The sequence below is a fragment of the Clarias gariepinus genome, chromosome 11 (genome assembly GCF_024256425.1).
Source record: "Clarias gariepinus isolate MV-2021 ecotype Netherlands chromosome 11, CGAR_prim_01v2, whole genome shotgun sequence".
NCBI classification, from domain to species: Eukaryota; Metazoa; Chordata; class Actinopteri; order Siluriformes; family Clariidae; genus Clarias; species Clarias gariepinus.
In genome coordinates, this window is record NC_071110.1 from 25,493,112 (window position 1) to 25,514,562 (window position 21,451).

At 44.0% G+C, this 21,451-nt stretch overlaps 1 protein-coding gene across 1 annotated transcript; it reads right to left on the minus strand.

Annotated features, from left to right (window-relative positions):
• Nucleotides 1-459: 459 nt before the first annotated feature.
• On the minus strand, nucleotides 460-19,009 carry ube4a (ubiquitination factor E4A (UFD2 homolog, yeast)). The gene is made up of 20 exons (XM_053507432.1): nucleotides 18,923-19,009; nucleotides 18,292-18,461; nucleotides 16,819-16,995; nucleotides 16,335-16,447; nucleotides 16,086-16,238; nucleotides 13,970-14,129; nucleotides 13,650-13,852; nucleotides 13,372-13,563; nucleotides 12,945-13,278; nucleotides 12,742-12,868; nucleotides 4,543-4,850; nucleotides 4,301-4,433; nucleotides 4,022-4,212; nucleotides 3,842-3,942; nucleotides 3,595-3,708; nucleotides 3,260-3,434; nucleotides 2,993-3,173; nucleotides 2,755-2,902; nucleotides 2,508-2,665; nucleotides 460-1,972 (listed from the first exon to the last, which is right to left on the minus strand). Exons 2-20 carry the CDS (start codon nucleotides 18,416-18,418, stop codon nucleotides 1,837-1,839), a joined length of 3,231 nt encoding a protein of 1,076 aa, XP_053363407.1. The 5' UTR covers nucleotides 18,419-18,461; nucleotides 18,923-19,009; the 3' UTR covers nucleotides 460-1,836.
• Between the last annotated feature and the right edge of the window lie 2,442 nt (nucleotides 19,010-21,451).

Here is a 21,451-nt window from a genome sequence, read left to right on the forward strand (position 1 = left end):
GATTAAAAATAAGATAATTCATTTTAATAAAAATAATTCTTTAAAACCTACATCAATCACAGGCGCATTAGACATCTAAGACAATTCCATGGCAACAGACCGCACTGATAAAGTAAGTGGTGTGAAATGTTTTGCAAATATTTAAAACCCAATTACTAATTATCTAATAACACTATGTTGTCCATGCATATTAATAATACACTAATAATGACTGACTGCTTCCTGTTAGAATATATAGACCATGACAATGAAAATGCTTAATTACATTAGCAAGCATAATATTAAGATCAACCTGTCAAATCACTGTATAAAATAAAGCTTTACCTTTATTAGGAAATTACATAATCCTTAGATTTATCACAGACCATGTCAGAAAAAAAATATTTACTTTTCTGTTAAACAGAAAAAGAATGCAGCAACATAATAATAATAATAATAATAATAATAAAAGTACCAGAATTATTATAAAGCAGATTATCTTTTTATTTTTCAACACAAAGACAAATGTGATTAAATAACTCATGAGATTCTGCAAACTGATGAACATAAGGAATTTTAAGCACGCTTTCTATGCCAGCATATAACAATCATCATCATCCTTATCACCACCATGACCACAGACTACATTCAGTTTTACTCCAAACCAGACTTCAGAAGCGCATCATCGATTATAAGAAAGATGATGTTCTTGGTTTAAAGGTTGAGGTCGAACCAATTGAGGACATCTACAGTTTCTCGGTTTCACACTGAGGTCATTCCATGTTTGGTATATGATGAGCCACAGTAACTGAAAATGTGCAGTCTGACTCATGGTTTCAAGGAGTAAAGGTACAAACAAAAGTAATCCTTGTAGTATGCACAGAGACATTAAAATCATTACAGCATCTTTAAAATGTAACAAAACTATGATACATCATTCAGGTAAAAGAAAAAAAACACTTCATTTGTCAAAAAAAAAAAAAAAAACAGTTAAATGCACATGTAGCAGGGGGGGGGAATGCATGTGTAACTATAGGAGTATAAACCTTTTTTTGTCACATTTACATTGCAGCACATTTCTTCACATATCCCAGCCTGTTAGGCAGCTGGGATTAGAATGCGGGGTCAGTCATGATTCGGTACCCCTGGAGCAAAAAGTGTAAAGAGCCTAACTGTGGCAGTTTGGCGATGCCGGGATTGAACCCCCTGACCTTCTGATTAGTAACCCAGAGAGTAAGCCATCACTGCTCTATTTACTTAGCATGTACCTAGTAAAATCAGGATTACACAAAGCTACATCTAAACACACTGTTGAAATTGATCATTGCAGTAAATCAATAAAACAATTTATTAGAATTCTGTACTTACGTTGAAAAAGGGACAGCATAGCAATACTGTTTCAAACTGATCACACAATGACCATAAGCAGAATGTGTTCATTTATTAAACTTGCTTTCCTTAAATCTATGTAACTTTAAGTAAGTTTTTTATAATTTTTATTACTTTCAAAGATCTTTATATTGTCTGTACATACAATTCAAAGTAAATCTCTGCAAGAAAAAAAATCTTTACAAGGCAGAAAGCAAGATGGCAGGTATTATGAATAATTTGTTACAGCAATATAAAAGCTTGCCACGCAGTCTTGATATCACTACTGACAATGTTTTTTTGAACAATTGTAAATTAAACCAAATTTAAAACAGATGTGAGTTATTTGAATATATCTGACTTCTACTAAGAATTTTACACCATGCCAGTAGGTGCTGCTTCTGTAATGAATGAATATTTTCTGTGTGTTATGTGACTTAAATGTATGGATAAGAGATTGGTAGGTGTGTGTGTGTGTGTGTGTGTGCGCTAGCCACTGGGCCCCATCTGCACACCCCGTTGCTTATGTTCAGCTAGCCACTGCATGATCTGTTGCTTAAGCTCCTCATTGGGTCTGATCTGGTCCATGGTGAGTGGACTGCGGTTGAAAGGATCTGTCTGATCACTACATGAAAAAAATAAATAAATAAACAGAAATCAGACTGTGAAGCTAACAACATGGGAATGTACAGTCCTGTACAAAGTCTTAAGCCACCCTTCATTTCTTCATTTTTTAAATTAAATTATTAGGTTAAATTAAACAACACGTTTTACTGTGACAGGCTGCAAATTGCCTAACCTCATTTTCCATCTCTATTCTAATCACTCAGCATCACCAGTAAACTAATTATTGACCTGATCATCCGCACGTTTCTCACTGGTTCATGCCTTAAGTTAGATTTTTTTTATGCCTGAATGACTCATAAATCACTGTGTAGCTTAACAAACAAAAAGCATTCCCCTGAAACTGGTCAGGTACCAGGACTGAATTGAAAATAATTAAAAAAAAGAAACCTTAACAGCTATTCCTCAAGACTACATTTAAATACAACAAGGTCTGGCTCTTTGAAAGCAAAATATGACTAAATTAGGGGTGACTTAATACTTTTGCACTGTACTGTACAGTATATATGTCATAAACAGAATGTTGTGTCACACACCTAAGCAAGTGCCGTGCTATCGTTGAGCGGTCGACTGTGACGTTGGAAGAAGGAAGAAGCACAGGATCGAGCATTAAGGTTGACATGATGGGATCCAAAAATTCATCTGGAGCATCGGAGTAGGTCTCCTCTTCCTGCTGATGTCGATCTGCCAGAGACTTTTACAACACAAAGACTTTAGTCTTTAAGGCAAACTAAGCCAAAAACATTCATACAGCTGGCTGACCAAAACAATAATGTGTCAAACCTTTATTTTATCTGCCAGGAGGCTGAAAGCCACTATAATATCCCCAGGTTTGTTGATCTTCTTTAGGACTCGAACAGTTTGACAGAAAAGCATGGGGGAATATGACCTCCCATCCTTTGGTACCGTGGCACAGAAGTTTTCCTCATCTCTGTTCAGAAGAAACCTCTAGTTTAACAAAAGCTTGTGATGGTGGTGCCGCACAAAGTGCACATGTTAAATATGCATTAAAAGGGCTTACCCCAGGTTTAGGTAAATGGTACAGATGTCTGACACTAGCTGCTGAGGCTTGAAGTCAAATTCGCTGAAGTCTTTCACTTTCAGAGCACCCATTTTGGGTCCCACCAAGTGTTGCAAAAAGTAATTGAGCATGGAGATGATTCTTTCAGCAAGGAAAGGATGAACAAAGATCCTTTTAATTTCTTGGGTGAAAAAAAAAACAATAAATTCAGACAAACTATAACATCTTACAGTCTTTAAAAACACAAAACCTTGCCATATATCTTACCAGATGTCAAAAAAGCCAGGGTGCCAATCGTCTCATTTGACATGATATTGTGGAAGCGAGCCAGCTGTCCGAACATCTGGAGACTAGACTCCTTCTCTCGGCGGGCATCAGGAGCCAGACCCTCCCACTCACCACGGTCCCGCTCTATCTGAAGGAGCTTGATCTTACTCAGGTACTAAAGTGATAAACCCCCAAAAATTTGATCAAATAATCATTTTCACATAGCAATATTAAGATTAATATCTGATATGTAAGCGGCTCTATATATGTGCAGTAAATATAAAAATAATATAATACGAAATAATATAATACAAAGTACAATTACATGCACATACCTGTATGGCTTCATCTAGTAAGAAAATGGCATCATTCATAAGCAGATTTAGAAACCTCAAAAATAGGGGCGGATTCATGGCCTCTAGATTTTCAGATGCGAAATCTGCCAAATGCTAAAATATAACAAAGCATGATTTTGTAACTTTTAACCTTTCAACTCAAAGTTAATCACAAAGCAAAAGTACAGTATTTTGCCCTTCTCAACTGCTATATACAAAAAAGAATCACTTATTTTAATGTTTGCACCTTAATGCTTTCTCTATAACTCTCCTCTCCCCACATGTACTTCAGAATAGGGTACATGGGTCTTCTGTAATTAAACTTCTGTTCGAACTGGTGAGGATCACCTGCAGACACACATACATACATGCATAAATAAATATGTGAACAACTTCAAATATGCAAAATTAGGCAATTGGAACTTACCGGTAAACTCAATGTCCACAAACACAGTAATGAGAGCCTCGGCTAGACGAGGTGCATGGCAGTAGGAGCAGAATGCTCTCTGTCGCTGGAACATAATAGTCTGGGGAGCGCTAGGTGAGACAGAATCCATATGTGGCATCACAGCCTCCAAAACCTCTGCCAGCTTTGCCCGTAAATGAGGATTTTTCATTCTGCCAGTTCACATATATAAATATGTTATAACAAGCAGATAAAACATGAGTATACACAGACAAATTTAAAAGAAAACGGTTACTACACCTCTCTACGTTTCCCATGTACACCGTAATGAAGTTGAGAACTTGCTCCAAACTTTCCGTGGATGACTCCAGGACTTCATCCGCAAAACGTCGAAGGAATATGAAGAAATCTCCCAGGTTCTCAGCAAAAAACTCTGCAAATCAAGATGTGACAATCTATTTTCATGATTGCTGAAAAAAACAACAAATAATCCAAACAAAATCCAATGACACAGAGGACTTTTTAATAAGGTGCTGTATGACCTGGCACGTAGCAGAGCAGGCTGTTCTGTAGTGAAGGAAGAGGGAAGGACAGAGGCATGTGCTCAGCGCCCTGGTTTCCCAGACTGAGTTGTACGAGCAGAGATGCGCTAGATGCCTGCAGATTGAGGCAGTTCTGAAGCATGGCAGGCTGTGTGGCGGCAGCCTTGGTGGACAGGTAAACAGTCATGAGGCGCTCAAATTGCTCCCTCAGCTGCTCTGCCATCGGTCCTCCGCTGAGCTGTGCCTCGCGCCATGTGCCCTGCAGCCGATGAAGCGACTGGTTCATTTTTACCATCTGATCGTGTAGTCTATGAGGAGAAATTTACATTATTGTCTATTTTGGATTAGAAATGAGGCTATAAAAAACAGAAATATGTACAATACTATAAGCACCATATTATATGCTGTACCAATTTTTTTATACATGTTTATCATGTCTGCATAATCATGTACAAAATCATTCAGTATTTCCATATATTGTTATGATGTGGCGGGATAGCGCGTTGCGCTAGCGCGCCCGGCTTTCCTTTCTATAGAGCCCTGATGCAGGGCTTCGGAGGGAAAGTTGTGTATGTGAGCGGTGGGGGAGTGATTGTGCACACTGACAGGAGGCTTCTCCCGTTCGGAGATAACGTGGGATTATTAATTAAAACAAAGAGCAAACCTAAGTGTATAACTGAATCCCCTGTCCCCTCCAGACAGGGTTACTTCTTATTTACCTTTAGTTCTTTCTTTTCTTTTTCTTTTCTTTTCAGTTTTCTTTTCTCTTTCTTTTCTTTTTCTCTTTTATTTATTTATTTATTTATTTATTTATTTTTCTTTATTTTTTTTTTCTCTTTTATTTTCTCTCTTTTTTTTTCTTTTTTTTTTCTTTTCTCTTTTTCTTTTCTTTTTCTCTTTTATTTTCTCTTTTCAGTTTTCTTTTCTCTTTTTCTTTTCTTTTCAGTTTTCTTTTCTCTTTCTTTTCTTTTTCTCTTTTATTTTCTCTTTTCAGTTTTCTTTTCTCTTTTCCTATACCGGAGCAACGCTCCACACCCTGGTGCTTCCTAAATGTCCGCACGCCTAATGCTTTGTGTTGGGGGTCTTTATAGGCATGGAGCCAGGTGTCATGCATTCCCCTAATTGCCATCATGGCGGCGTTGCCTAGCAACTGCACCTGAGGGTGGCCGTGGGCCTGCCTGACTGGAAACCTGTGGAGTAGTTGTCTGTGGGTTTGCCTGTCGCAATACCCGCGACGTTACAGTACCCCCCCTTCTACGAACGGCCCCCGACGTTCCCATGGCCATGACCCGATTGCTGCGGAACTCTCTGATGAGCTCGGGGTCCAGTATGTGTCGGGCTGGGACCCACGAGCGTTCCTCTGGGCCGTACCCCTTCCAATCCACCAGATACTGTGTGGCTCCCTGGACACGTCGTGTGTCCAGGATTCGCCTAACTGTATATGCAGGAGCCCCATCGATAATTCGGGGCGGGGGAGGGGCGGGGGGTGATGGACCTGCCAGGGTACTACACAGGAGAGGCTTCAACCACGAGATGTGGAAGGTAGGGTTTATCCTCATTGAGCGGGGAAGCGCAAGGCGGTATGCCACCGGATTAATTTTCCTTACCACCTTGAATGGGCCTATGTACCGCGGAGCCAACTTTTTTGCCTCTACCTTCAGCGGAAGATCCTTGGTGGATAACCAGACCCGCTGTCCCACACGAAGTTGGGGTCCTTTCTGCCTTTTCGCGTTGGCTGCAAGAGTTGCCTTTCGTGCTGCAGCACGGAGGGCAGACTTTGCTTTCCGCCATATTCGGCGGCATCGTTGCACCATGTGTTGTGCAGCGGGTACCCCCACTTCGGGTTCCTGTTCCGGGAACATTGGTGGCGGGTAGCCGAATTGGCACTCAAAGGGGGACATGCCTAGGGAAGAGTGCCACAGGGTGTTGTGGGCATATTCCACCCAGATCAAATGGTCAGCCCAGGAGGAGGGGTTGGCAGAGGCCACACACCTCAGGGAGCGCTCTAAGTCCTGGTTAACCCTCTCTGTCTGCCCGTTTGACTCTGGGTGAAAGCCTGAGGACAGGCTGGCTGTGGCCCCGATTAAACTACAGAAGGCCTTCCAGAACTGGCTGGCAAACTGTGGTCCGCGATCTGACACCAAATCAAGGGGAAGACCGTGAATGCGTACCACATGCTGTAATATTAGTTGCGCGGTTTCCTTCGCTGATGTGAGCTTTTGGAGGGAAATAAACTTGCAAGCTTTAGAAAAGCGATCAACCACGACTAATATTACAGTGTATCCCTTGGAGGGAGGCAACCCCGTTATAAAATCAAGGGAAAGGTGGGACCATGGTCTGGATGGGATGGGCAACGGGTGTAGCAGCCCATGAGGACGCGTGCGGGGCTCCTTATTTTGCGCGCACACAGGACATGCTGTCACATAGGCTCGGACATCTTTGTCCATGCCGGGCCACCATAGACGACGGCGCAGAAATTCCAGGGTTCTGGCTACTCCTGGATGGGCTGCAAAAGAGGATGTGTGACCCCAAGAAAGAGCTTGAGGTCGGACGGCGGCTGGCACGTATAGTTTGCCCAGGGGTCCACCTCCAGGGTCTGGCTCTTGTTGCTGAGCCTGAAGGATCGCCTGTTCGACTGCCCATCGCACGGGGGCTATGATCCGGGGGGCTGGTATTATTGGTTCCAAGACTGGCTCCCGAGAAGGGGGGTCCCATTGCCGTGACAAGGCATCAGGCTTCAGGTTCTTAGAGCCGGGTCTATATGACAACACAAAATCGAACCTGGTAAAAAAGAGGGACCATCTGGCCTGTCGTGGGTTGAGGCGCTTCGCTGACTGGATATACGCCAGGTTCTTGTGGTCTGTCCAGATGAGAACCTGGTGTTTGGCCCCTTCCAGCCAGTGCCTCCACTCGTCTAAAGCTAATTTTATGGCCAGGAGTTCACGGTCTCCAATGCCATAGTTTCGCTCCGCTGACGTCAGACGGTGAGAGAAGTAGGCGCAGGGGTGAATCTTTTGATCTGCCTCTGATCGTTGGGAAAGGACCGCCCCTATGCCTACATCGGATGCGTCTACCTCCACTATGAATGGTGCCTCCTCGTTGGGCAGCTGTAGGACTGGTGCAGTGGTTAGCTTGGCCTTGATGGTATCGAAGGCGCATTGGGCTTCGGTCGTCCATTTAAATCTCCCCTGATCTTTCTTGGTAAGGGCGCTGAGTGGGGCTGCCAAAGTACTAAAGTTTCTAACGAAACGACGAAAAAAGTTGGCGAACCCCAGAAAGCGCTGAACGGCACGAAGCGAGGTAGGCTGTGGCCATTGTGCCACTGCTTCTATCTTGGCCGGATCCATGCGCAGGTGTCCACAGGACACTACAAAGCCCAAGAAGGAGGTAGTGGTCACGTGGAATTGGGACTTCTCCAGCTTGACAAACAGGTTGTGCTGCAGGAGAAGCTCCAGGACCCGCCGCACGTGAACCGTATGCTCCTCTAAACTGTCACTAAAAACGAGGATATCGTCTAGGTAAACAAACGTAAAATGGTTTATCGTCTCCCGGAGCGCCTCATTTATAAACCGCTGAAAAACCGCGGGTGCATTAGTGAGACCAAAGGGCATGACTAAATATTCATAGTGGCCTGCGGGTGTGATGAATGCTGTTTTCCATTCGTCTCCTTCTTTAATGCGAACTAAGTTATACGCACTGCGAAGGTCCAATTTTGTAAAAATTTTGGCCTTTTGAATGCATTCGAAGGCCGAGTTCATTAAAGGCAGAGGATATCGATCCTTTATGGTTACAGCATTTAGGCCACGATAATCGATACACGGCCGGAGCTCCCCATCTTTTTTTTTTACAAAAAAGAACCCCGCCCCCGCAGGAGAAGTAGAAGGCCGGATAAACCCTAATGAGAGCGCCTCCTTAATGTACTTCTCCATGGCTGAGTGCTCCGGGGAAGATAGGGAAAATAGTCTGCCCCTGGGTGGAGTGGTGCCAGGAAGCAGATTTATTGCACAGTCAAAAGGCCTGTGAGGGGGTAGTTTTTGGGCCTCCCTCTTGGAGAACACCTCTTTAAGGTCCCAGTAATCTTTGGGAACTGTGGACAGATCCACCGGTTCGGGAGAGACTGGGGAAGGTGGTTGGATCCCCTTCAGGCAGCTCTGGGAGCACCAGGACCCCCAAATGGAGACCGATCTGGTCGACCAGTCTATCCTGGGATTATGGAGCTGAAGCCAAGGAAAACCCAGCACGACTTGTAACTCTGGAATCCGTGTCACCAGAAATGACAAGCGCTCTGTGTGTTGCCCAATTTGCAACATGACCGGCCCTGTTTGTTGGGTGATGGGTCCCGATTTAAATGGCTGGCCATCCAATGATGCGACTGGGATCGGAGAGGGGAGCAGGTCAACTGGTAAGCCTAGTTTCTGAACTAGCTGGCAGTCAATAAAGTTGCCTGCCGCCCCTGAATCGACAAACGGTTTCAAGTGGGTTTCCTGAGCTCCATTCCAAGATAGAGTGGCTGGCAGAAAGAGTCCTGCATGACAGGGGTCCAATCTCCGGGTCATTACCGAGCCCCCCCCCGGGAATGACCCTGCCCTTTTAGCTGTTCATTGAGTGAGGCTGTTTTGTGCCGTTGACTGACCCTGCCACGCCCAAAGTAAGTGTCTGCGCAACCGTGTGTTGCGTCAGCTAAAGAAACGAAATCAGCCGCACCCAACTGCATGGGTTCTCCTAAGTCCCGTTGGGGTTCAGACAATTCAGATGGAGGCGAGTGATTCCGCCTGTACGAAACCCGGCCCAGACGCTCGGCACGACGCTCACGCATGCGGTTGTCAATCCGAGTTGCTAGCCTATAAAGCTGCTCTAGATCACTTGGGGGTTCCCGAGTGGCTAACTCGTCCTTAAGCCGATCTGATAGGCCTTGCACATAGGCGGCCATGAGGGCTGAAGCATTCCACCCAGAGCTCGCCGCCTGGGTCCGGAACTCAATAGTGTAATCCGCAACTGACCGAAAACCCTGACGAATGCGGAGTAATGAAGCAGTTACGCCCCCCTCCATATGGGGATGGTGAAAGGTGGCTTTAAGGGCCTCTACAAAGGTCTCCAAAGTGGTGTGATTAGACAGTGCACTCTGCCAGACCGCCGTGGCCCATTCCAGTGCTCTTCCTGTAAGCAAGGAGATCATGAAAGCAATCTTAGCTCGCTCTGTGGGGAACTGGGATGGTTGCATTTCAAACACCAGAGAGCACTGTAATATAAAAGCATTACACCTTTCAGGTTCGCCTGCATATGGCTGGGGGGGTGGTAGGCGCGTCTCGGCCACCAGAGGGGGCGATTGCGCCACTGCACCGAACACGGGAGCTGACTCCCGTGACGAGCCGTGAGAGGGTGGAGACCCGGAAGTACTACGCGCACTGAGCTGTATTTGGATCTGCTCAATGCGCTCTGATATCCCACGTATCTCCGAAATTAAGGAGGTTAGAGCATGTTCATGTTTTCCAATCACTCCTGCCTGCCCTGTTACTATGTTTTGAATTCTCTCCAAGTCCGCGGGCTCTTGGTGAGGTGCGGACATTCTGTTATGATGTGGCGGGATAGCGCGTTGCGCTAGCGCGCCCGGCTTTCCTTTTTATAGAGCCCTGATGCAGGGCTTCGGAGGGAAAGTTGTGTATGTGAGCGGTGGGGGAGTGATTGTGCACACTGACAGGAGGCTTCTCCCGTTCGGAGATAACGTGGGATTATTAATTAAAACAAAGAGCAAACCTAAGTGTATAACTGAATCCCCTGTCCCCTCCAGACAGGGTTACTTCTTATTTACCTTTAGTTCTTTCTTTTCTTTTTCTTTTCTTTTCAGTTTTCTTTTCTCTTTCTTTTCTTTTTCTCTTTTATTTATTTATTTATTTTTTTTTTCTTTATTTTTCTTTATTTTTATTTTTTTTTCTCTCTTTTATTTTCTCTTTTTTTTTCCTTTTTTTTTCTTTTCTCTTTTTCTTTTCTTTTTCTCTTTTCTTTTCTCTTTTCAGTTTTCTTTTCTCTTTTTCTTTTCTTTTCAGTTTTCTTTTCTCTTTCTTTTCTTTTTCTCTTTTATTTTCTCTTTTCAGTTTTCTTTTCTCTTTTCCTATACCGGAGCAACGCTCCACACCCTGGTGCTTCCTAAATGTCCGCACGCCTAATGCTTTGTGTTGGGGGTCTTTATAGGCATGGAGCCAGGTGTCATGCATTCCCCTAATTGCCATCATGGCGGCGTTGCCTAGCAACTGCACCTGAGGGTGGCCGTGGGCCTGCCTGACTGGAAACCTGTGGAGTAGTTGTCTGTGGGTTTGCCTGTCGCAATACCCGCGACGTTACATATATGACTTAAAAATTTATTAATAAATAACATTACAAAAGAACATATGCATGGTTGTAAAGGAAAAAAATATAGTACAAGACAAACCAGTTTTCAGATGGAAACAAAAAACCTAATGTACGCTCCTGGGTTTTGCATAAAAATAGAAAGGACGAGTGTGACAAAGTTACCAGAAGAACTCATATTCTCCAGCAAGCTCAGTAAAACCTAACAACTATTTTACTTATAGTACTGTCTTGGGCACTTAAGTATAGCATAAGCAAAATATGCTTCTAAAAGAAACTTCTATAAAGAGCAATAAAGAGTAATAAAATAAACAGTCAATATTTGGAGTGAAAACTCATTGCTTAAAATCAGGAGTTTTAGACACGGATTTTGTGCAGTTTAATAAGAAAACAGCTGTTAGGTTTTACTGAGCTTGCTGGAGAATATGAGGTCTGCTGGTAACTTTGTCACACATTCTCCTGTAATGTTATTTATTTATTAGTTTTTAAGTTATATATGAAAATATTGAATGACTTTGTACATAATTATGCAGACATGATAAACATATATAACAGAATTGGTACATCATATAATATGGTGCCTAAGACTTTTGCACAGTACTGTATGTGCTGTTTTCGGAAGCAAATTGAAATAGACTGATTATCAATTATATACACCTGGTAACAGGATCATGGGCACCCTAGGCTCATGTATGCCTGTGGGGACTAAAGGCTAGCCTGTCTGGTCCAATCCTACAGAAAAGCCAATGTAGCACAAATTGCTGGCAACACTGGCTGCAATAGAAAGCTATCAGAACACCCACCGTATCACAGCCTGTCTTGTATGGGGCTTAGCAGGCAAGGAGTTCAAGGGTATGGGTTCTGACCTACCATCTCAATCCAATCGAACATCCATGGAATGCATCAAACAAACAAGTCCAATCCATGGAGGCCTCACCTGTGCAACCCACAGCACCCAAAGAATCTGCCACTAATGTCTTGGTGCCAGATACCACAGCCCACCCTACAGGACTCTTGTGGAGTCTTGGTCCGAGGGACCAGAGCTGCCCCGGTGGCACAAGAGAAACCTACACATTATTGGGCTTCATTTTTTGCACTTTACCAGTAGTGGTGTTGGTAAAATAATGAGTGATGAAGTCATGATGAATGATACTTTTTATCAATGTAACTTTTATCTTAAATCATAAAAGATACAAATAAATGAAACACAGTTATGGTTATGTGAGCTAGCTAGCCAGCTATCTGGCATGCTGTAAAGTGAGTGTAACTTCTTTGGGATCTGTTTCTTCAAGCGAAGCAAAAAACAACAACAACCTTGCCTGCAATTAATGTCTAGTTTATAGAACTGTGGTATAAAAGCAATATTACACTTTCAACAGTGTAATTATAGTGAATATATACCAGTATAACATCACTCTTACTCAACGATATTACTGCTAAATAAAACCAACTAGGGCTGTTTATGAAACAAAATATCATTATTGTAATATACAGTAGTATACTCGTATTATATATTTGTTATATGTGTTAACCACCCACTTATTTACTCAATCATTGTATTAGCCGTTTTTATTTTGTAACTATATCTTGCTTTTATGTGACATTTGACCAGAGCTGCATTACATAATTTGAATGGAACGCCCAGAAGAATAACCTGAGCATGTACATAAGCTTACTCTGAACACACAGAACTTTAGCCATGTAAATACTGACCTACATTTTATACTTAGACCATTAAATCTGGATTTGTCGTTTTATACCCACAAACAAGTCCATGGATTGGACTTGTTTGTGGCTGTAAATAATTTTTTCGTTTTGTAGGTGAGAGTAAAGATAAAGAACAGCAGAAATGACCTGTGGAAGCCGAGGTGCAGGGTGAGCTGAGTGAGGATCAGGTTCTCTGTAAGGAGACTGTATGACTGAGGAAATTCAACGGTTTGCTGAGGCGGAACAGGAATCAGGCATGTCTCTTTGTCAAGCCCTGGAGAGGGAAGCATGGCATTTGTTTTACCCTTTTGATAAGGAAAAAAAAAAGAAAGATAAGGCAGGTATCCTACCTTTAGCATGTACATTTCTATTGCGTCTCTCTTCCTCACTTAAGTCTCTAAGAGCACAGTATGTGGGGTTAAAGGTTAAGAGTTTTGGAGAGTGAGGGCGACAAAAGGGCTGGCAGAGTTTGAGCAGTGCAGCTCCTAGGTTTAAGAAGAATGCATCCGAAGCATACATCTGAAAGAAGATCTCGGGCATCTGGTTGGCCCAGATTTTCGCGCGACCCATGTTAGCTTGAAGGCAGTTGCCCAGCCATGAGAGCAGAAGATGACGAGTCTCTGTTGACTGCTGCAGCAGGTTCTTCAGGATCTGATGCAACTTGTCATGAAACTGGCCCATAAACTTAAACGGGAAATAGACAAAACACAGATATAAAATGGTCCTTATTTTTATACTCAAACACAGTTGTGTCAAGACAAGCAACATGTTTGTCACCTGGTGGATATTAGATTCCTGAATCTTCATTTCCTGTGGGCTGGAGCGGGAGGGGTTGAGAAAAAATCCATGGCTTTCCACCACCCCTGGGGTTTTCAGCAGACAAGATATATTTAACAAGGTGCCCAGAAGTGTCTTCTGATACTGAAGTCCATTACTAGGATCTTTGGGCTGAATGTGTTCCACCAAAACCTACAATGAGGACATTTTAGTATTTATATTATTTATGCAGTTTTTCTCTATTAGTGCAGTGAAGTGAAGTGAACCAAAGCTCAAACCTTTGCAATGTCTTTTTGCCGACTAAAGTATACCAGAATTTCCAAGTAGGAATAAAGCAGCAGATGGCAGAGGTCTAAGTCTTTCACACGACCCTGGAAAATATCAAACACAGGCACCATGACCTCCCCAAAGGTGCGCACTTCCTGGTCAGCCAGAAGGCCAGTGATTACTTCCTCTAAAAATTCCACCACCTCCTCAATATCTGCAAACATCAAAATAGGAACAACAATAACAAAAATTTATGTATTTTTTTCTAGGAAAAAAATATATACATATAATTCTGTATCTCAGAAGTGATTATGTAATAGTGATGACATACGGCCTCTGTTAACTGCCTCCAGCAGCAGGTCAAGTAGTTGTTCATACACATTCTGGCTGATGTAGATTTCTGGAGTAAGCAGTACTGTGCGGGCATTGGACACCGTCAGGTTCTTACACCTCACAGCGTATGATAGCAGCTTCTCTGGCACTTTAGTGACCTGGTGCATTATTTAATAAAAATAAAAAATAAAAACTTACATTAATAATTTTAAAAAACACCCTGGAAAGTATACCACTCAAATTATACCAGTGTGAGCTCATAATTAAATACAAAAAAGATTCAATCTAACAATATTAAACATACTGTGTAAGACATTTTTTTTTTTCTCAGGTAGAAGACAATTTTCACTGTACATTCAACTTGTTTAAACAGGTCATGTTATCAGTTTGCTTAATCAGACCAGACAGGGTAAGTAAAACTTAAAAAAAAAAAAAAAGATATATGGAAAGCTGTAAAAACCTCTCTTTCTAACCCAGCATCTCTAGCTCTATTCATATGATACGGCAGAGGATCTTCTACAGTCTCTGACCTACAGACAAGTTTTTAAATAGATTATATGGCCAAAAGTTTGTGGATACCTAGCCACTAGATTCCTAAGGAATTTTTGGACATCACATGCACATGTCTTTGATCTTTGCTGTTATAAAAACCTCCACTCCTCTGGCAAGGTTTTCTGATTTTAAGTCAGGTTTTAGGATTTGTATTTATTTGTCCACAAGAGCATTCACAAGTGTACCGTCAGTGATCTTATTCTTCATAAAGGTGTTTAGTGGGGTTGAGGTCAGATCTTTGTGCAGGCCTTTTGAGTTCTTCCACTCCAACCTTGCCAAACCATGTCTTTATAGAACATGTTTGTGTCGCATAGTTCAAATGAAAGGAAACTGTAGTACTACAGCATACAATGACATCCTGTATAATTGTGTGGTTCATTCTTTGTGGCTACAGTTTACAAAAGATCCTCATATGAATATAAAGGTCAGATTTACATGCTCTGTTACAGGATGTACTCACTTCAGTCTGGTGAAATACTTTGCTGTGTCCACATCTGGACCATAGTGTACTGTACCTCTAATAGTTTCAGTATTAACTTTCTTTATAAGGTTATCTCTTCCGAATACACCACCACTTAAAAGTTTGGATCACTTGTAAATTTCTTTGTTTTTGTTTTGTTTTTCCTACATTCTACAACTATCCTGGAGATTTCAAACCTATAAAATAACACATGTGAAATTAGGTAATTATGTAACAACAACCACAAAAACGGTCAGTTGTTATTTTAAGACACGGAGGTCAGCCTTCAAGCACAATTATGAAACTGGAGTTCGTTTAGAGTTACCAGCCTCAGAAATCACCAGTTAACAACCTCGGATTAGAGCTGTTATGATGGCTTAACAGATCATGAGTAGCAGATACATCTCGATATCAACTCAAAAGGAGATTACTGCATATTTTGGATGCCTTTATCAATGCTTTACAATGTAGAAAGCAATAGAAATCAAAAACGACCATGCAGTTACAAAGTGATCCCAAAATTTTGAGCGGTAGTGTACAATCTTACAGTCTTCATCATAAAGAAAACCCACATCAAGCATGGCTGTTTTGTAGCTTCAGAGTCTAGTGAGACAACAGCAGACAACTAAGGGAAAAAAACTGCCATTAAATCTCATGGCATCAACGATCACTAATTAAACATAAAACATTTGGTCAGTGAGTAGGGACAAACAAGAACTTCTAGTCAAGTGTACTGACTTTTGCACTATTATGAACTAAAGAACACATGGGACACCATACAGATGTTTGTTTAAAGTGGACTTTTATGTACGAGGGGTATTCTAGTCAAACCAGGACTTTTTCTTTGGAAAATTTATCATGAATGAAGGTGCATAACCGAATGACATTTACAGAAGACTTGATGTACAGTTACGGAAATGAGACTTTTTAGACTTGGTTTGATTAGCAAAGGTGTTCTGTTTTTGGAAGACAATGCACAATCTCTTTGGGCCATTAAAGGAGTTCATGGGAGACCAGGAAATCACATTTGACTTAACCGCCCCTTGTACATTATCCCTTGTCACCGAATTAAATCTGAACTGATATCTAATTAACTTCACACCTCTTCCTTAGCTCTCTGGTAGCAGGCATAAAGGTACGGTATGGCTAGTTTCTCCCCAGCATCACGATCCGCTGACAGGTTCACAGCGCTGCAAGAAGTCATGTAGATCAGGTGGTTACCCGGCTCCGGTAAAAGAAGCCTGCTGAAAATGGCCTGAGAGGTCATGGGGACAAATATTAGGCTCTTGTCCAAAAATTCAGGCAAGAAAATAAACTTTAAGAGATTTCTTTCAACACTTGTGCTCATTACCTGCTCTATCGTGTCCATGTCGAGCCAGTCTTGGCCATTGAGGTCAGCCGCCATCTCTTCAAGGTAGACGCAGCGAAGGGGGATGCCATTACCACTTCTAAGACTAGGGTCACCTGAAGACCATAAAAACGAGATGTTTTTTTCAGTTTTAGGGGGAACCAAACACATGCAGAACTTGATTTCGACTTGAATAAAGAGTGAGAGTGGTGTTCAAAGTTGGAACAAAAGATAAGTCAGAATATAAGGGCTGAGATAATTAGAAGAAAGTCCTGATGTCATTTTCCCTGCTTCTGGAAAACAGCATTACTTAGAAACATTTGTAATGATCTCATCAAAGAAGGTAAAAGAAATGAAGTCATGCTTCTTTACAGCCTGTGACTCATTTCCCAAGCATCAGCAAATGCCTTAAAACACAAAGAGCACTCGTGCAGAACCGATTTCACCGGCTGAGAAGATGACATGGACGAGACATTGCTGCACTCACTGTTGTCCAAGGTGATAAGGAAGATTCTCTGGATCATGTGATTGACATTGAGCTGCTCACAGAGTTCCTGTCGTGAGCGGAAAGAGCGGCTGATCTCAGCCACTGAGTCATCATTGTCCCCGATGCTGTCAGACACAGAGTTGTCAGACTCGGACTGGCTCTCACCAGACTCTTCCGCTGCAATCCATCAACACAGATAATGTTACACATATCATACGGAGGATAATTATTTATAGACTGATACAGAAATATATAATTGGGACCAAAAGTCTGAGGACATTGGTGTATTGCTTTGCATAATTTTCTAATTTATGTTACATGTTTTATTATAAATTATATTATCAGCAATAATCAGCCCAAAGATCCTAAGTGTTTGACTTTTATTCTTACATTTTATTCATTATAAATTTTATTATGGACGATTGCAAATTCAAATACTGACCTAGAAACAGTGCAGAATCTTAAAAATGCATTTCATGAAGAAATTCCATTTCTTCTTTTATTAATTTTAAAAAATTCTAAACTTTGTTTATTTCCCATTTAATGAAAAAATATATACAAACCCCAGTACCCCACTGTGTGTATACTGTATAAGGTATATGTTACTGACTGGTTGAATCATAATCTACCCCAAAATTATTGGCACCCTAGGTAAAGATGAGTGAAACCTGACATGGAAGCATGTCCTTGTATATAAATTATTTCCTCAATTTCACAGTTGTACATTTAGCATACATTTTAGTATTTAATGAGTATAACTGGAGATTTGCAGATGTTGTTCACATCTCGAAATTTCATCTTCAATTAGACACCACCAAGATGACAAGGAGCCCTTTCTTTCATCTTGGCAAAAATGTAAACATCAGGAGTTTAACAAGACACCACTGGAGCAGCTTCTTTTAATTATACATATGAGAATTTAATTTCTGCTCATATGTATGGTGGAGGCTGTTTTTCTGTCAATGGGAATCCTATTAGACCAGGGTTAGATCTTTGGGCAGCACATACAGTACATGCAAAACATACAGTAAAACATACAGTACATGCAAAAGAACATTTCAAAAAAAATTCCAAGTCATTTTTTTCTTCGTTTTCAGTGTGAGCCTATCCCAGGGGACTTATGGTGTGATGGGGGATACACCCTGGACGGGATGCCAATCCATCGCAGAGAGCACACACACACTACAGGCAATTTGTGGACGGCAATTAGCCTAATCTGCATGTCCTCGGACTGTGGGAGGAAACCGGAGTCCCCGGGGAAAACCCACCAAGCATGGGGAGAACATGCAAAGTCCACACACACAGACCTGAGGTGGAGGGAACCACTAAGCAACCGTGCCCTCATTTCCAGTATGAGATTACTCTAATTAACAGATAAAGTCCTTCTTATTAACATTTTATTACACATCTGTATAAAGGATGCCAAGAATTCTTGAGCTGACTGCATCATAGGGTTGTAAACCAGAAACTTACATGGTGGTTCGGCTTGCTGCTGTAGTTTTTGGCCTGATACGAACTGCTTTGCATCAGCAAGTGAACTGAAAAGGGCAGCAAATGGGTTTAGAGAGATGTTCTGATTGTTGTTGCCCTGGTCTGTCATTTCACTGGAGCATCTACTCCATCAACATGTGCTGAATACCAGCCTGCATGAGGAAGAGCAGGAATATTTTGTGACACAAACATAAACACAGATGTAGCATAACACTAGCAGACAGGTAAGTTGAAAATGCAATAAAGCATTGATTCTGATTTCACGAGAACTTTATTTGCTGTTTAATATCGTGCAGCTAAGAAACTCGACGTGTCATGTCCCTTACTACAGTAAACAAGACATGACACGTTATGTTTTGTTCACGTTTGTCCCTGTCAGAAGAACGAAAGGTAAAGCAGACAGGTCTTGTTAGCTGTCAGGTAAGCTTTAGGGACAGTTTGCAGCTACCTGGCTTACAATGCTAGCTAGCGTAGCAGCCTGATGCAAGCACGTCAGACCTATATTAATTACTCAGTTGCAAAAACGGAACTACCAAGTGTCGAAAATAAATATAATCCAAGCTATTTATAACATAATAACATGTCAGCATATTAAACAAAGCAAAAGTCATACCTGGTGTGGGCTGTTTGCAAAATTATGTTGCTTGCTATATGTTAAATGACTGCTTTTCCTGAATAAACGCAAATGTGTAAAACGTCATCACGATGCGACAGTAGTGTTGCAATCCCCGTTGCCGTGAAACGTCAATAACGCCGCCATATTGGGGCTGGCGCTAAAATGGCCCCTCCCCTCCACCACGGCTTAACCAGAAACAGGCCCCCCTACGCCACCATAATCGCCATGTATTATTTAAGAGTATCTTTTTTATATGTTCATTATGATCAAAAATTCTGTTTTTATTCTATTTTGTCATGTAATACACATTGCTTGATGTAAAAAAAAATATTTCGATAATTATTTAAATTATCATATGAACATGTTTTAATACGGAAAGACTATGAAAAGACTTTGATTAAATGGGTTTATTATTAAATAACAAAAAAATACTTATGTATAAAACATATAACATACGTAGTTATAATTTTAGTTTAGAGAGATCATATTTAAAAAAAATGCATCGATAAAGACATTTTGCCAATATGCCTGTAACGGTTAACCCCTAGAGGGCGCCAAAGCGCCTGGGTTTGTTTTGTTTTATGTTCAAGTTAGTGTTTTAGTTGGACTGCATGTCCCAGACTGCACCTCGGTCAGGTGACGTGGGAATTCACCTGAACCGAGGTGAGATAATTAAGTTGATTATAAAGAGCCTGACTGGAGCACAGTCAGGCGTCTAGCTTTTGTTGTCCTTATAGTTATTTTCCTTTGAGGTAACTTATGCCTGTGTTTATTTTATGTGCTTTATAAATAAAAGCCGATTACTAAACCGCCAGCTCGCCTCCTGCACATTATGCCACATCCACGCAGACATCAGAGGAAGGTTTGTGACAGAAAGCTAGACCGTCGTAGTGGCATAGCGGAGGTCGCTCCCCCAGACGTTTTTTGGGGGGGCGCTATCACCATCTCGCCCGAGCTGGCGGAATGGCTGGAGGACAGCGAGGAGCAAGGGGAGAGAGAGCTCTTGCAGAGCTAGGAAGGCTGCAAGCTGATCGAACCGGCGGACTGGCTGGAAGACAGCGAAGAGCAGCGAGAGAGAAGAGCGCGGCAGAGCTGGGAAGGCTGCAGACTGATCGAACCGGCGGACTGGCTGGAAGACAGCGAAGAGCAGCGAGAGAGAAGAGCGCGGCAGAGCTGGGAAGGCTGCAGACTCGCCATTCGGCGGACGCCGTTCAAGGGTGAGGCAGCGGGGAGATACACGGTCCCAACCACCATCCAAGAGGCACGGGCCGAGGAGGCCTGGCAGGACGGTGACGGGGACTTAACGGAGGAGGACTACACGTTGTTGGCACAGCTAAACCGAGAGCGCATTTCCGACCTGCGGGAGCAGGTGGCGCTACTCCAAAGGCTGCTCGTCCAGGTTCGAGAGAACTGCGCTGTAGCTCCGGACACTCTCCCTCTCTCTAATCTGGACGACGCGCTTCTCCTCCCGCTCCCGGCTGTAGTCAACACGGAGGTCGACGCGCCGCCGTCTCTGCCAGACGTGGGAAACGTCGCTCCCGCTCCACAGCCGCCAAGCGTCGTGTGCGGCACTGCCGATCTGCCGCCTCCAAGCGGCATGAACAGCGAGCCAGCGCTTCAGCCGAGCTGCACAGACATCGAGCCAGCGCTTCAGCCGGGCTTCGAGGATGGCCTACTGCTTCCTCCGCCGCCCGGCTTTGAGGACATCGCGCCAGCTCAGCAGCCGCCGATGGAGGCAGCGAACGACGCTCCGGCTCCTCAGCCAGACTTCCAGGCCGGCCTGCTGATTCCTCCGCCGCCCGGCTTTGAGGACGGCGCTCCAGCTCCGCTGCCGCCGCCGCCCAGCACAGCGAGCGTCGCTCCAGCTCCGCCGCCGCCGTCGCCGCCCAGCTCAGCGAGCGGCGCTCCAGCTCCGCCGCCGCCGCCGCCCAGCACAGCGAGCGTCGCTCCAGCTCCGCCGCCGCCGTCGCCGCCCAGCTCAGCGAGCGTCGCTCCCGCTCCGCCGCCGCCGCCGCCCAGCACAGCGAGCGTCGCTCCAGCTCCGCCGCCGCCCAGCTCAGCGAGCGTCGCTCCCGCTCCGCCGCCGCCGCCGCCCAGCACAGCGAGCGTCGCTCCCACTCCGCCGCCGCCGCCGCCCAGCACAGCGAGCGTCGCTCCAGCTCCGCCGCCGCCGCCGCCCAGCTCAGCGAGCGTCGCTCTCGCTCCGCCGCCGCCCAGCACAGCGAGCGTCGCTCCAGCTCCGCCGCCGCCGCCGCCCAGCTCAGCGAGCGTCGCTCCAGCTCCGCCGCCGCCCAGCTCAGCGAGCGTCGCTCCAGCTCCGCCGCCGCCCAGCTCAGCGAGCGTCGCTCCAGCTCCGCCGCCGCCCAGCACAGCGAGCGTCGCTCCAGCTCCTCAGCCGCCGCCGAGCGTCGCCCCAGCTCCTCAGCCGCCGCCGAGCGTCGCCCCAGCTCCTCAGCCGCCGCCGAGCGTCGCCCCAGCTCCTCAGCCGCCGCCGAGCGTCGCCCCAGCTCCTCAGCCGCCGCCGAG